The sequence below is a fragment of the Electrophorus electricus genome, chromosome 17 (assembly GCF_013358815.1).
Source record: "Electrophorus electricus isolate fEleEle1 chromosome 17, fEleEle1.pri, whole genome shotgun sequence".
Classification (NCBI taxonomy): domain Eukaryota; kingdom Metazoa; phylum Chordata; class Actinopteri; order Gymnotiformes; family Gymnotidae; genus Electrophorus; species Electrophorus electricus.
In genome coordinates this window covers 419,803-437,500 of record NC_049551.1, presented here as the reverse complement: position 1 = coordinate 437,500, position 17,698 = coordinate 419,803, and the positions used below count along the sequence as shown (strand labels likewise).

At 48.6% G+C, this 17,698-nt stretch overlaps 1 protein-coding gene across 3 annotated transcripts in view; it reads right to left on the bottom strand.

Annotated features, from left to right (window-relative positions):
- The window catches only part of tcf7l1a (transcription factor 7 like 1a), a 22,923-nt gene extending 5,992 nt beyond the window's left edge, over positions 1-16,931 (bottom strand). The window contains exons 1-4 of one of the 3 annotated variants that reach the window (XM_027028820.2): positions 16,092-16,929; positions 15,894-15,966; positions 15,715-15,824; positions 1,573-1,656 (exon numbers count right to left, since the gene is read on the bottom strand). In XM_027028820.2, the coding sequence (XP_026884621.2) occupies positions 1,573-1,656; positions 15,715-15,824; positions 15,894-15,966; positions 16,092-16,277 (453 nt within the window). In that variant the 5' untranslated portion in view covers positions 16,278-16,929. Of the gene's footprint in view, positions 1-1,572; positions 1,657-15,714; positions 15,967-16,091 lie in introns of all 3 variants that reach the window. The other 2 variants (XM_027028821.2, XM_027028818.2) reach the window with 2 other exon arrangements.
- Positions 16,932-17,698: the final 767 nt, after the last annotated feature.

Sequence of the window (17,698 nt, the reverse complement as noted above, 5' to 3'; positions counted from 1 at the left end):
CCAGCTAATGAAAGACCTTTGTCCAAAATGTATTTTTGGAAACTCTGAGCTGTGTACTACACTATAACGTTGAATATCTCTACAGTACATTGCAGTTACTCAGCTGGAGTCTTCAGAGTGTTTATATATATAAAGAACTGTGGATGATGACCCTACACACCAACTTCTAACCACCAACACTAGTCACTATCAAGACACCCTGTCCCCACTGCACAGTCCTGAACCCCCTCAGAGAGATCAACACTGAGAGTGACTACAGACACCATCACCCTCTTCCTGTATATGGATGACATCAATCTGTATACCAGTGAATTTACTAATCCCACTAATCTCACCAGGATATACAGCAATGACGCCGGAATGTCATTGGACGGGATAAGTGTGGTCGGATGGTTACAAGGAGAGGGAAGGTAGTTAGGACTGAGGAGCTTGTACTACCAGAAGGTAACAGATGATCAGAGCAGCTAAAAGAATCTTGGAATCCGACAGCGAATTGGGAACCATGAAGAGGCCACAAGGAAGCAGGTACAGCCAAACACCTAGAAAGAGTGAGGCATGTCCTGAGAAGTGAGATTTGAGCTATCAACACCTATCAGCACCTCCACACTACCAGTCATCAGATACATCCAGAATGAAACGACCAAGATCCAGGAGAACACCAGGAAGATGAACCCAAGTGCAAGTGCTTAGTAAGAACCTCAGATGGTAGAAACCCTGGAAGTTCCAAGGTCAAAGTGGGATACACCACTAAAGGTGGTGGAGAATGACCGAGATAAGATCCTGTAGGAGTTCCAGATACAGACAGACAAGATGGTAATGGCTAACCAACTAGACACAGTAGTGATGGACAAACAGCAGAAGAGGGCCGGAGTGATAGATGTGGTGAAAACATCAGGAACTAGGAACACAAGAAACTGGAGAAATACCAAGGCTTGAGAGAAGAGCTGGAAAAGATGTGGAAGGTGAAGGCAGCTGTGGTTCCCATGGTTATCGGAGCAGTAGGGGCTGTGACCCCCATACTGGGAGAATGACTCCAGCAGATCCCAGGAACAACATGTGAGATCTCTGTGCAAAAGAGTGCAGTCCTGGGAACAGCTAAGATACTACACAGGACCCTCAGGCTCCCAGACCTCAGGTAGATCTGAACTTGAAGGAACACACCGACCTGCCTTCTTCTACCCATCCCCACTTTGAACATTTTTCACAGCTCCTGCTTTATTTCTTCTTCACCTTTTCAACCTGCTGTCAAACAGCACAAAGGCCTTGAGCGACATCAGTAGGTCACACCCTTAAACAGGACTGACAGAAGCAGATCTGCCCATTAATAGCAGTGTGAAATACACTGCCCCCACTGAGTGAGTTTAAGTTCCTCACACTTTGTTTAGCTCAAACTAAAACTCTGCGTAGTACACACACACACACACACACACACACTCTTGCTCTCTCTAGTGACTTAGTCCAAACTAAGCAGTACCAGGCCACACGGCCTCTGTGTCCAGTAATTTTGATGAAAGAGAGGGAAAGTAAACACACTACCCAGAATGCACTCGGGTAAGACCCTGGTGTACTCACTGCGTGACCTGGAGTGGTGGGTCTGGAGTCTTTAAGAGCAGCTGCTCCGGAAATGTCGAGGAGAGGCCATTTCATGGGCAGATACTGTGGAGGAGAGAGAGAACACGCATCAGCACGAGAGAACAAGCAGCCAGCTCTCTGGAGACTACTCTGCCGAGTTTACATTACATTTTCAAACTGGAATTCCTTCAGTCTGTGAGCTTATTTAAAAAGTCTGTTTCTCACTTTAAAATGTAACATACTGGAAGAGGGTCTGACACACAGGAGTGATGCAGCACTTTACAAATCCTCCCCACAAAGGGAGGAGGAGAGGAGGACTGTAGACAGTGACCAGGGAAGAGGAGGGGCAGAGGGCTTGGAGGAAGAGCCCGGAGGCCAGTGGATAAAACAGGAAAACCGGAGGAGAGGGAGGCAGTGGGAACTGGGCAAGCAAAAGGGACAGAGCGACAGAGCGAGAAAGCCAGGGCTCTCCCTGTGTCTCACACTGCAACGTTCCGGACTGGACACACACCTCCCAGCTGAGTGACCCGCCCACGTGATGTTCAAATTGAGGGACAGGGGCAGGCTAGGGGTGCTTTCTGAAGCATCACTCATCACAGTGGCATTGTGGGCGCAAGGACGCTCCACTAAGAGCAGGAGCTCAGACAGCATCGCCATGGAGATCTCAGACAGCATCGCCACAGAGCAGCAGCAGGGAGGGGGAGGGGTAAGTGGGGCAGATTAATCACAACTATTAAGACAAAAATCTCTACACCTGCCGTGCGTACACGTGTGTGTGGACACAGAGCAGTTTCAGGCTGCATATGAGGATATGCAGTACACTGTTTTAGTACTCTGTAATCTGTGTCCACACTGAAATGTCACTCCATCTCTTTTCCTGTGAGTGCTCTGACCTCTCACTCCTCACATGGAGTACACACTCACAGCGCCTTCTACAAGCTGAAGAAAACCACACAAACACTATGGATGGGTGTCAAAACAAGCCCGTGTTATCTTGACCAGACCAGGCTCACATGCACCTGCAAACGAGGTGCACTCCATATCATCTTATGTCTGTCTCTCACTCCCTCTCTCATACACTTTTTTTGTGCATAAACTGCAGTTTTCAGAATCACACTCAAAATGTGTGCAGTGTCCTACACACACACACACACACACACACACACACACACACACACACACTTCCACTTCCATTGTAGTGGTACAGCAGGACAGTGTTTATAAAGGACAGCATCTCAGCTAAACGAACTCTGAATATGAGGAGCTGCTCCCTTGTATGGTCGGTAAGACAGCGCGGTGAAGACCTGCCTTTAACAGACCGACTGCAGCTCATCATCTCAGTCATATACAGCATATACACAGGAACACGGGCGCATACACACGCACATACAGGCAAACACACAAATACAAATGATGCAGGCCTTGACACACAAAAATACATGCAAAAACATCCACACTCACAGTAAACCAGTGCATACACACATGCATAACCACAAATGCACCTACAAATGCACAAACACACACACACACACACACACACAAGCTGACACAGAGGTGATGCACTTCAACAGGAAACACCCCCTGTAAATACGTTGCCATGACTACTATTGTATGACCTCAGTGGTACCCCTTCTCTTGCATTTAGAGATCCTTAAAAAGGTCAGAGGTCAGCTATCCAGTGAGCAAGAGTTACCATGGCAACACAGGCCATTCAGGCCAGAAAACAGATGAGCATAGAGGGGACGGATGGACACACACACACACACACACACACACACACACACACACCCACACACACACCCACACACACACCCACACACACACCCACCCCTGACCCACCCCGCCCCCAACACACTGATACCCCCCCAAATAGCACACAGAACGCCCATATATGCACACACAGCCAAACACGCGCACACGTTCCATCCTCACACTACAGATACACACACAGTCTGCAATTTATTAATAGAGCTTCCAAGAGAAAACCTCCAAAGCAGTAAACAGAAATGTTTAAAATATGCTAAATAAATAAAGTTCTTCCCTGCTTTGATTGAATATTCCATTAATAAACAGTAAACAGGAAGGTCAACATCCTGACCACCTCTCCCCTACATCATGGTGTTGTAGAGTTACAGGCAAAAATGCAGCACTGCACTGATGTCCTGTGGAAGATGACGTGATGTCACCAAACACCTGAGAAAGAACACCTAAACCCATCTGAAACTACAGCGCTGAGACACAGAGGAGAGCCAAGGTCTCGAAAACCACAGCGCTGAGACAGACGAAAGACCATCAGACCTTCTCACTTAAAGTACCAAAACACAAATCAAAATGAAAAATATCCATCAGACAAGTTCATAAAGAAAAATTCACAATAAACAATGTCATGGTATTCAGCTGGCAGTGGAATGAGCATGTGAGAAACAGCCTGTCCAAACCCGTCCTCATCCACCACCCACTCACCTGTCCTTTCCCTGCTGTGGACATTCATTCTCTCTCCCTCTCTCTCTCTCTCTCTCTCTCTCTCTATCTATCTCAAACACACACACACTCACAAATGCCCCAAACACAACATTCATATGATCATTCCACTCACTGATCATATAATCATATTCAGAGTAAAGGAAGGAGATTTAAATTAGGCATTAGTTCACACATCACCCAGAGCTCACCCAGGCTGCCGGTCCACCAAGCAGAGATTCAGGGAGGTGGAGGGGTGAACACCTACGAACAAAACAGCTTTACCCTAATGGAAGACACACTGCACAACCCCAAACGATTCAACTAAAGGATTAACTGGACTGAACTGGGTGATTAACTGGACTGGGCAGCTAACTGGGTGATTAACTGAATTGGGCGGTAAACTCAATAGAGTAAGTCTCAGCTTTAAATATACAAATAAAAACCAAAGAGCAAGAAGGATGGAGCTCTCTGAAACACACACGCACGCACACATGGAGGGGTTGAGGTGGCGCTCTCTGAAGGGAATAGCTGTGGTGGATTAGGAGGCACCCAAAAGCCTTTTGGGATAATAAGAGCAAGGAGTGTTAGGAGTGGAGGAGCCTCTCAGCCTCACTAGCCCTGTCTGTCTGGAGAGATTCAACACACACACACACACACCTTACTGACAGGACCACACACACACACCCCTTACTGACAGGACCAAACACACACACACCCCTTACTGACAGGACCAAACACACACACACACACACACACACACACACACCCACCCACCTCTTACTGACAGGACCAAACACACACACACACACACACACACACACACACACACACACACACACACACACATCCACCCCTTACTGACAGGCCCAAACACACACCCACACACCCACCCCTTACTGACAGGACCAAACACACACACACCCCTTACTGACAGGACCAAACACACACACCCCCCTTACTGACAGGACCAAACACACACACACACACACACACACACACACACACACACACCCACCCCTTACTGACAGGACCAAACACACACACCCACCCCTTACTGACAGGACCAAACACACACACCCACCCCTTACTGACAGGACCAAACACACACACCCACCCCTTACTGACAGGACCAAACACACACACACACCCCTTACTGACAGGACCAAACACACACACACACCCCTTACTGACAGGACCAAACACACACACACACCCCTTACTGACAGGACCAAACACACACACACACCCCTTACTGACAGGACCAAACACACACACACACCCCTTACTGACAGGACCAAACACACACACACACCCCTTACTGACAGGACCAAACACACACACACCCACCCCTTACTGACAGGACCAAACACACACACACACCCACCCCTTACTGACAGGACCAAACACACACACACCCACCCCTTACTGACAGGACCAAACACACACACACCCACCCCTTACTGACAGGACCAAACACACACACACACACCCCTTACTGACAGGACCAAACACACACACACACACCCCTTACTGACAGGACCAAACACACACACCCACCCCTTACTGACAGGACCAAACACACACACCCACCCCTTACTGACAGGACCAAACACACACACCCACCCCTTACTGACAGGACCAAACACACACACCCACCCCTTACTGACAGGACCAAACACACACACACCCACCCCTTACTGACAGGACCAAACACACACACACCCACCCCTTACTGACAGGACCAAACACACACACACACCCACCCCTTACTGACAGGACCAAACACACACACACACACACACACCCACTCACCCCTTACTGACAGGACCAAACACACCCACCCACCCCTTACTGACAGGACCAAACACACCCACCCACCCCTTACTGACAGGACCAAACACACCCACCCACCCCTTACTGACAGGACCAAACACACCCACCCACCCCTTACTGACAGGACCAAACACACCCACCCACCCCTTACTGACAGGACCAAACACACCCACCCACCCCTTACTGACAGGACCAAACACACCCACCCACCCCTTACTGACAGGACCAAACACACCCACCCACCCCTTACTGACAGGACCAAACACACCCACCCCTTACTGACAGGACCAAACCCACACACACACCCACCCCTTACTGACAGGACCAAACCCACACACACACCCACCCCTTACTGACAGGACCAAACCCACACACACACCCACCCCTTACTGACAGGACCAAACACACACACACACCCACCCCTTACTGACAGGACCAAACACACACACACACCCACCCCTTACTGACAGGACCAAACACACACACACACCCACCCCTTACTGACAGGACCAAACCCACACACACACACCCACCCCTTACTGACAGGACCAAACCCACACACACACACCCACCCCTTACTGACAGGACCAAACCCACACACACACCCACCCCTTACTGACAGGACCAAACCCACACACACACACCCACCCCTTACTGACAGGACCAAACCCACACACACACCCACCCCTTACTGACAGGACCAAACCCACACACACACCCACCCCTTACTGACAGGACCAAACCCACACACACACACACCCCTTACTGACAGGACCAAACCCACACACACACCCACCCCTTACTGACAGGACCAAACCCACCCCTTACTGACAGGACCAAACCCACCCCTTACTGACAGGACCAAACCCACCCCTTACTGACAGGACCAAACCCACCCCTTACTGACAGGACCAAACCCACCCCTTACTGACAGGACCAAACCCACCCCTTACTGACAGGACCAAACCCACACACACACACCCACCCCTTACTGACAGGACCAAACCCACACACACACACCCACCCCTTACTGACAGGACCAAACCCACACACACACCCACCCCTTACTGACAGGACCAAACCCACACACACACACCCACCCCTTACTGACAGGACCAAACCCACACACACACACACACCCCTTACTGACAGGACCAAACCCACACACACACCCACCCCTTACTGACAGGACCAAACCCACCCCTTACTGACAGGACCAAACCCACCCCTTACTGACAGGACCAAACCCACCCCTTACTGACAGGACCAAACCCACACACACACACCCACCCCTTACTGACAGGACCAAACCCACACACACACCCACCCCTTACTGACAGGACCAAACCCACCCCTTACTGACAGGACCAAACCCACCCCTTACTGACAGGACCAAACCCACCCCTTACTGACAGGACCAAACCCACCCCTTACTGACAGGACCAAACCCACCCCTTACTGACAGGACCAAACCCACACACACACACCCACCCCTTACTGACAGGACCAAACCCACACACACACCCACCCCTTACTGACAGGACCAAACCCACACACACACACCCACCCCTTACTGACAGGACCAAACCCACACACACACACCCACCCCTTACTGACAGGACCAAACCCACACACACACACCCACCCCTTACTGACAGGACCAAACCCACACACCCACCCACCCCTTACTGACAGGACCAAACCCACACACACACACACCCACCCCTTACTGACAGGACCAAACCCACACACACACACCCACCCCTTACTGACAGGACCAAACCCACACACACACACCCACCCCTTACTGACAGGACCAAACCCACACACACACACCCACCCCTTACTGACAGGACCAAACCCACACACACACACCCACCCCTTACTGACAGGACCAAACCCACACACACACACCCACCCCTTACTGACAGGACCAAACCCACACACACACACCCACCCCTTACTGACAGGACCAAACCCACACACACACACCCACCCCTTACTGACAGGACCAGACCCACACACACACACCCACCCCTTACTGACAGGACCAAACCCACACACACACACCCACCCCTTACTGACAGGACCAAACCCACACACACACCCACCCCTTACTGACAGGACCAAACCCACACACACCCCTTACTGACAGGACCAAACCCACACCCACCCCTTACTGACAGGACCAAACCCACACCCACCCCTTACTGACAGGACCAAACCCACACCCACCCCTTACTGACAGGACCAAACCCACACCCACCCCTTACTGACAGGACCAAACCCACACCCACCCCTTACTGACAGGACCAAACCCACACCCACCCCTTACTGACAGGACCAAACCCACACCCACCCCTTACTGACAGGACCAAACACACACACACACCCCTTACTAACAGGACCAAACACACACACACACCCCTTACTGACAGGACCAAACACACACACACACCCCTTACTGACAGGACCAAACACACACACACACACCCCTTACTGACAGGACCAAACACACACACACACACCCCTTACTGACAGGACCAAACACACACACACACCCCTTACTGACAGGACCAAACACACACACACACACACCCCTTACTGACAGAACCAAACACACACACACCCACCCCTTACTGACAGGACCAAACCCACACACACACACCCACCCCTTACTGACAGGACCAAACCCACACCCACCCCTTACTGACAGGACCAAACCCACACCCACCCCTTACTGACAGGACCAAACCCACACCCACCCCTTACTGACAGGACCAAACCCACACCCACCCCTTACTGACAGGACCAAACCCACACCCACCCCTTACTGACAGGACCAAACCCACACCCACCCCTTACTGACAGGACCAAACCCACACCCACCCCTTACTGACAGGACCAAACCCACACCCACCCCTTACTGACAGGACCAAACACACACCCACCCCTTACTGACAGGACCAAACACACACACACACCCCTTACTGACAGGACCAAACACACACACACACCCCTTACGAACAGGACCAAACACACACACACACACACACCCCTTACTGACAGAACCAAACACACACACACACACACACACCCCTTACTGACAGAACCAAACACACACACACACCCCTTACTGACAGAACCAAACACACACACACCCCCCTTACTGACAGGACCAAACACACACACACACACACACCCCTTACTGACAGAACCAAACACACACACACACCCCTTACTGACAGGACCAAACACACACACACACACACACCCCTTACTGACAGGACCAAACACACACACACACACACACCCCTTATGGACAGGACCAAACACACACACACACCCCTTATGGACAGGACGAAACACACACACACACACACACCCCTTATGGACAGGACCAAACGCTCTGTGGGCTGCAGCACGGAAACACGTCAGCAGAGTTCAACGTCCAGTGTGGTGAAGCTCGTTAACCTGCCGAGGACCCTCATGCCAGTGTCTCCACCTTTAACTCGTAGGTGGGATACTGCCTAGATTACCACACACACATTAACTGATAGATCCTAACCTACATTTTAAACATGTGCAATATAACTAATATATTCAACAACTTTAATTTATTATTCATCTACATCCTTAGGTGCAAATCAACCTCCAGTCTCGCCAAAAAACAGCCCCCAAACAAACAAGACTGTATGCCAACTGACAGCCCTTTATGTAACATGTTAACAAAGCTAACTCTTTACTTTACAAGACCAACACTGTGCTACACCAAGACAGGAACCCAACACTCCCGATTAAAGGTGCAGCTTGATTCAACACGGACCATAGAGTACAGAATCATGAGTCCCCATTCACCATGGAGTACAGAATCATGAGTCCTGATTCAGGGGGTGAGATGATTAATGTACGTTTAATCCAAACTAGGCCTTCAGCCAACTAAGACAACCTTAAATGTGAGGTCCAGAAGAGCTGAGCTGTCTAACACACAGCATCCAGCAGGGGGTGTATGAGTTCAGCTGTAGAGTACAGGGCTTAAAGTCTCTACTGAAGAGTTCTGGAGATGTGGTGGTATAGGGACAGTGTCATGGGTTTAGGGGAAAGCGCTAGGGGGGTATGGGTAAAGAGTTAGGATCTGTATGATTTAGGGTACAGCATGTAGAGGGTACCATTAAGGCTTCAGAGGCTGTAGAAAATATTCTGACATTCAAATAACCCCATTTGGACTGGATTCATTTATCACTTAATTGTAAAGATTTGTAAATTTGTAAATCTCCTCAGTGAAGAAATTCAAGCATCCAGATGGCTGTGGGGGGAGGGGGTGATGTATCTGGATATGACTAAAATGACCAGACGATGGTGGGGGTTGAAGAGTTTGGGAATACAGCAGGTCATGTCCTCGGCGGAGGAGGAACAGGAACAGACATGACTGAGCGACTGCAGACCTGAACTGACCTCATATAACTGTAATCCCAGGGTTACTGTTACAGTACTGACCTTTACAGTATTGATTTTACAAAATGCTAAAATATGCAAATGAGCACTCCTGCAGCTCAGATGTTTTATTTGGTGCAGTGAGTGTTTGGGGGTGTCATGACACCCCCCTCCCCCCCAACAAAACAGCAGGACGTGCAGCTGTAAAAATGTAAGTGAAAGCAGCTGTGAAAAAATACCAGACTGATGAAGACTATATCCTCCAGAAACCTGCACAACACAGGGATATTAGATACGTAGGAGTCTGTGTTAAAGTTGGACTCTAACCGACTCTCTCCCGCGCGCGCGCGCACACACACACACACACACACACACACACACACACAATATGGCAGTTTCTGTCTTCCAATATGCAGCCTAATCAGTGTGGAATAACTGGACAGACATGTGCGTACTCAGGCATGTACAGACACACAGAAGGCCAGCAGTAATGGTCTCCTGCTCTGCTCAATGTACACTCCTGATGCGCGCACACACACACACACCTCAGTCCCAGCAGGGGGAGAGAGATTCTGAACTTACTACACGATCAATAACTACAGCTCAATCATATACATTTATTTATTAATAACCATTTAGAAAAGCACACAGAACACACTTAGTAGCAGTAGCCGTTATATTTAATGATGATAATGTCACGTAGTTGTTTATACAGCACTTATACAGCATGTGTAGTAACTTTGGTTAGAAAACAGACTACAAGAAACTGAAAGTGTCACACTGGGGTACCACAACAGTCTTCCAATCTGGTGTATGACCATAATTTAGTATATTACCATTACAGTATTTACGTGAACATTTTTAGTTAGATGCTTAGATAAGCGCAGTTCAAGACCACACAGGCTCATTTAAAAATGCAGACCAACATGGAGCCCGTGAGTGTCCTGTTAGCAGCAGACACACAGGCTCACCCGCGTGGCCTCTAACAAACACTGAGACCACAGGTGAACAGAGAGGGGCATTCTCTCTGTCTCTCCCTGGCTGAGCATCTTTTACCTTCAAATTCAGATCCTCTACCTGAGGTCTGGGAGCCTGAGGGTCCTGTGTGGTATCTTAGCTGTTCCCAGGACTGCGCTCTTCTGGACCGAGAGCTCAGATGCTGTTCCTGGGATCTGCTGGAGTCATTCTTCCGGTTTGGGGGTCACAGCTCCTACTGCTCTGATTACCACGGGATCCACAGTTGCTTTCACCCTCTTTCCCATGGCCCTCTTCTGCCGTTTGTCCAGCACTACTGTGTCCGGGTGGTTAGCCATTACCATCTTTTCTGTCTGTATCTGGACGTCCCACAGGATCTTAGCTCAGTCAGTCCACCACCTTTAGTGGAGTATCCCACTTTGACCTTGGAACTTCCAGCCCATACTTAGCACAGATGTTTCTGTACACTATTCCAGCCACTTGGTTATGGTGTTCCACATTCACTCTGCCTGATAGCATCTTGCATCCCGCTGTTATGTGCTGGATTGTCTCATCTTTGCACAGCCTGCATCTGCGGTCCTGTCTGGTGTGGTAGATCCCAGCCTCTATTGATCTGGTATTCAGCACTTGTTCCTGTGCTGCCATGATTATAACCTCTGTGGTGTCTTTCAGTCCAGCCCTTTCCAGCCATTGGTAGGATTTCTCCATATCAGACACTTCCACTATCTTCTGGTGGTACATACCGTCCAGAGGTTTTTCCTCCCATTATGGTTCCTGTTCCTCCTCAGGATTCTGTTGTCTGAGGTTCTCACTAAGCACTTCATCACTTTGGTTCATCTTCCTGGTGTTCTCCTGGATCTTGGTTGTTTTTTCCTGGACTGTGGCTCTGACCCTCACTAATCCTCAACCCCCCTCCTTCCTCTTACAGTCTCAGTGTGCTGGATATGGATTTGGGATGAAACCCTCTGGTCATTGTGAGGAGTTTCCCTGTCTTGATGTCAGTGGCTTCCATCTCCTACTTGGAAGTTTTTTATGTCAGCAGTGTCTGATGACTGGTAGAGTGGAGGTGTTAATAGGTGTTGATAGCCCAGATCTGACTTCTCAGGACCTGTCTCACTTTTTGTAAGCATTTGGCTGTAGCTTGTGGCCTCTTCATGATTCCCTCTCACACACACACACACACACACACACACACACACACACACGTCAACAGGAAAGAGCTGAGCTCTGGCCTTGGGAAAGACTCACTGCGTTCCTTTATCAACTTCCTGTAGCTTTCCTTTAGCCTCTGCTGCTCCCCGTCACACAGATACGCAACAACCACACACACAAACAGATGTGTGCGCACCCAAATTTGGGGGTAGCATGGGTCTTCAGTACACCACGTTATAGCACAAATCAACTGGTGAACACGGCTGTTCAGCTTGTGTAAAGTTTAATAAAGTGTGAAAGTCTGGTGTGTACAGGTGTGTTCAGGCATGACCTAATCAATCATAAAAATATATATGCGTATTAATCTCCCTTATAAATCTCCCACTTTTCCACATTTCCCAGCCTCCCACTTTCACTTATCTTCTCTTTCTCCATTCCCCACAGTCACTGCCACTCTCCCCCTCTCCTGCCACACCAGCAGAATTCCTGGCCTCCTAGAAGGAAACTATTTATAATGTGAGCTGCTCAAAAGAATAATGAAAAATAATATAAAAATAATCAAAATGAACCCCAATTAGTATATCCTACCTGTAGCACACTGAAACCGCCTGCGCTGACAGCCATGATGATGCCTGTGTCGCACGCTGACTCAGCCTGAAGGCTTGCACACTGTTCCCTCTGTGGAGGGGTAGGGAGGAGCCATCTCCCCGAGACCACCCCCACCCCCCACCCCCGACTACTGCTGAAATAGTCTGGGGCTGTTGACAGGTCGACTCTGCTCAGCGCTGTTTGTTTATGTAGAATGAGGCCCTCTCAGATGCAGAACAATTCTTCTGTTTACTTTGTGTCTTGCGTGTCTTAAAATACCAGGGCAGGAAAAAAGGTGGAAATGGAAGCAAGCAGAAAACAGGCAGACAGGACCCAGCACGACTGCACCAAACCCCCAACCTAGCAAAGTCCACTAACCCAAACACCAAATCCCCAACACAAACTCAGCATGACTGCACCAAACATCAAATCCCCAACACAAACCCAGCACAATTCCACCAATCTCCCAACCCAGCACGACTCCACCAAAGTCCACTAACCCAAACACCAAACCCCCAACAAACCAAACACAACTCCACCAATCCCCCAAACCAGCATGACTCCACCAAAGTCCACCAACCCAAACAACTAACCCAGCAAACTTCCACAAACTATCTGACCAACGTGTGTCAGAGAGCTTGACCAGAGCAAACACATGGACTGGCTAGCACTCCAGAGAAGTGGACTGAAGACCTACACACACTCAACAGGACCTTCATATGACTAATCTTCTGGATCACACACCCTGCAGCTTCAAGAACAGGATCTCAAAGTGAAAAGTCTTTTTCACAAAGCCTTTAAGTCAACAGCTGCTAAATTTGGTATTAACGTGCAAATGTTTGCCTTGCTCCTGAATATAATAAGTAGGTAACTGGGTTTATCCGGGTTCTGTCCTTAATAAAGGACACACGTGCAAAGCATCTTTTGTTACTGTGTTCAGGTAAATAAGAGCCACAGAACACAGCACCCCTCCAAAACCCCACAGCAGAGGTGCGGACTTTCCCCACTGAGCACCCGTAACCCCCTGTGACCCTGATTACATCACTGAGCTGGGAAAGTGCTGTTTCATCAGAACCAGGGACTTCATCAGGCTCTTTCAGAAAACAATGAAATCAATATATAGACAGAGTCTGGAGCCGATCCTGATGACAGCCAGTGACGCCAGTCAGAAAGGACATGAAAACCAGAGGGTGCTAAAAAAACAAAACAATAATCCCAACCTCAGAGTTCATTGATGAGACATGGACATTACATTTTTTTGCTCACAAGTTATGAAAATGCTGATTCAATTCACATAAAACCCAAACTGAAAATTCCTCAACACTGCCTCTGTGAAGGATTTAAGGGTAGATACTGAATACAACGACACACAACAGACTGAGAAAATGCTTTTACAATCCAAAATGTTTAAACGTACACAAATTTCCTATTGTAAATTTGAGGGATACACACTCACTCTCAGTCACGCACACACACTCACAATTAAGTCTTATCTTCACAATCAGTCCTTGACAAACTCAAACTTCTTCCACAGCCAGATGCCACATAGCAGATAGTCCCAGTCAATAATGCTGTAATTCTTAAATGACCACTGTGCATGAGGCGTGCAAGAAAATTAAATTCCACAGGCCATGTGAGTGTTTTTCAGACCAGCCAGGGAACATGAGATCAAACAAGAGAAGTTTGTCCGTACAACCAATAAACCGTCCAGACAACAACTAAATGACCACATGCTCCTTTCTCTCTTTGTGCTACCCCAGCCAAGCCACCCAGGCCCTTCCACACTCTACAGTGCAGTTACTAAAGAAGAATCAACACGGAGACTTGATGGGATCCACACGTTTGCTTGGGGGTCACCACAGCACAGACAGCACATCAGCCCCCCAGAGTGAAGATGTCATTAAGATAATGGCCCCCAATGGAGACTTCCAACAGAACCATCAAGGAGTAACTAATGATAACAGTAGCTGTCTAACAGGCTCCAGAGAAAAGGCTGGTTTTCATTGATTGGGGAGGAAATTAATAATTTAAAAGGCAAAACTGCCTTTATGTTTCAGAGATACCAGAAAGCGAAGGTATTAAAACAATAAAAATCAGATCCAACACAGAGCCCAGTTAGACTGTATACAAACACCATCATCACACACACACACACATTCTTGCTTCAGAGGGATTAATCATCTGTCTGGGCTTGCCTCGCGGCTCGGAGTCAGTCATTTGTTATGATAATACACTATTAATTGGGCAGACGTGTCTCAAGAGAGCACCGCGCGAGGCTACCGCACGTCACTGGAGGATAAGGCCCTTTGTGCACGCTAGGCTGTTACATAAAGGACCCACAGTTCTGCTAACTGAGCACTATTAACACCATGTGGACGTTGCATTCGAAAGCCCCGCTATATACACGCAAGATTCAACAGGTTACGTTCTGAGTGAAAAGTTGAAAAAGAAATGCTGCTTTTCAAACACACAAAATACAGGAACAGCTACGAAGTACATAAATGAAAATGCCAAATCAGTTGCAAAGTTGATAAAGCCTTTCGGCCAGAGGAAACGGCACTGCGAGGAAACAAAGCGGCGCAAGTCCGTAAAACAGGCCGCTCGAGGAGAATATGGCGCACTGGCTCGCTATAGTGAAGTTTCAGCGCGTGGCTGGTGCGTCCGCGCGGTGAAGGAGGGATAACACCGAGCACTCACCGTCCGCGCGCCGGGGGAGTACGGATTTGTGAGGTCTGGGATCATGAGAAACGGATACCCGGCGTAAGGGGGAGTCTTGAACAAGCCTCCGTGCTGCTGTCGTCTGGGAGCTGCGGAGAGAAGTACAGAGTAAACACAACCCGCGCGACTGAGGACATCACACACGCGCGAGCTGGTACCTTCCGCAAAGGACGGGCTCTGCCTCGCGGAGCTGCCTCGCTGGGCTCCAGGCTGAGGGCGTCTGTCTGTCTGCTTTGAATAAAAAAAGTAATACATACATAAACAAGCACAATGAGTTTCAGAACTGACACCCGTCTAACGGAATGAAGCAGAAGGACTCGGCCAACACTGTTGGCGAGAGCCGCCACAGCTCTTACTTCACAGTCCGAGGAGCTGCTATTATTTTCAGACTCGTTCACCAGAGACGATTTCACATCGGCTAAATCCCTCTCAGCCGACACGTTTTCGGATATTTTTTCCTCTTGTTCGCCTTCGTCTTTGAACGAAATAAGTTCGTCGTTGGCCCCCAAGTCATCCCCGCCGCCCCCGTTTAGCTGGGGCATGATGGAAACCCTAAACTCAGGTTACAGAGCACGGGGTAAACCTGGACTAAACCTGCGGATGGAAACTACTACTCTGTCCCGAAACGAAACTAAATGTAACATTCCACCTTTCTCATGTCCAGCTACTAGATTTTAAACTTTAAACTGTTAAACTTGGCGAAGCGTCTCTCGTGAGGAGGCTGTGGTAACTGCGCGGCTGGCACGCGGACGTAGCACGCGGGAACGCAGACTCCAGAAAGTCCAGACGCTCATATGATGTCCATTCGTTGCTCGTGCTGTGTCCGTATCCCTCCAAAACGGTGAAATTTAGTTCCGAAAAGAGGGACGAACAGCGTCGCACTTAGAGAAAAGTTCCGCGCTATAGCTCCACGTTTACACGAGCTACTCGCGAGAGTACGTGCCACGCGCACGGAGACATTATTTGGCTCGGCCGGTCCTTTAAGTGTATTAAAAACTGCAGCTAATCTACAAACAAGAATAAGGAATCATTTGTGTCCTTGGAGAACAGCTACGACCTGCCTCCTGAGAAGGAGGAAACCATCGTCATTGCAACGTGGAGGAGGAGTTTGAGCTGAACCGACTCTAACGACTCGAGAGGTACTCGAGTGTTTGAGTTCACCAGGCCGGTAGCGCTGCTCACTTCACTACAGCCTTCACTATGACCAATATACTCACTCCTGTTTCCTGGCCTTATACTTTATACTCGTGTTTTCTGACGATACAAAAAAAAAAAAAAAAAAGCTGATATCTGTGTGTAAAGCGTCCTTGAGTCTGCGAAAGGCGCTATACAAATGCACCTACTACTACTGATAATAATAAGAATAAAAATGTATACTTTATACTCGTGTTTTCAGATATTATACTTTGCAAAACTGTTTGCATATTTGGACACTGCTTGGACCGCCTGTTTCAGTGGGTCTGTCTGTCACCTGTTTCTAATGTTACAGCCTTTGTAGTAACAAAATTGTAATTTTTGAACTGGAACTATTTCAATTTCAGGAATATTACAAAAATAAGAATTCTGGTGATGTTTCCTCGCCCTGAATGTAAAGTTTTCCAGGGCACCTGCTGGTCTATGTACGTTTGGGCTGTATGTCACAGAGACAGCGAAGCCTACCTGTTTCCATATAACCAGTTCAGTTAATTTAATAAAACTTTAATTGAACCACATGAAACACACACACACACACACACACACACACACACACACACACACACACACACACACACACACAGAGCTACGCAGTATGTGTGCTCACTTTAGACAATGTTCACTTAAGCACTAACTGCTGAGTCTGTACAAGTTACTAATGCACTAATGCAGATTGGAAAAGTGTGACCAGATAACAAAGCCAGTTCAGTCAAATCACAGAATGTGCACTTCTGTTATGTGTGTGCATGCATGCATGTGTGTGTGTGTG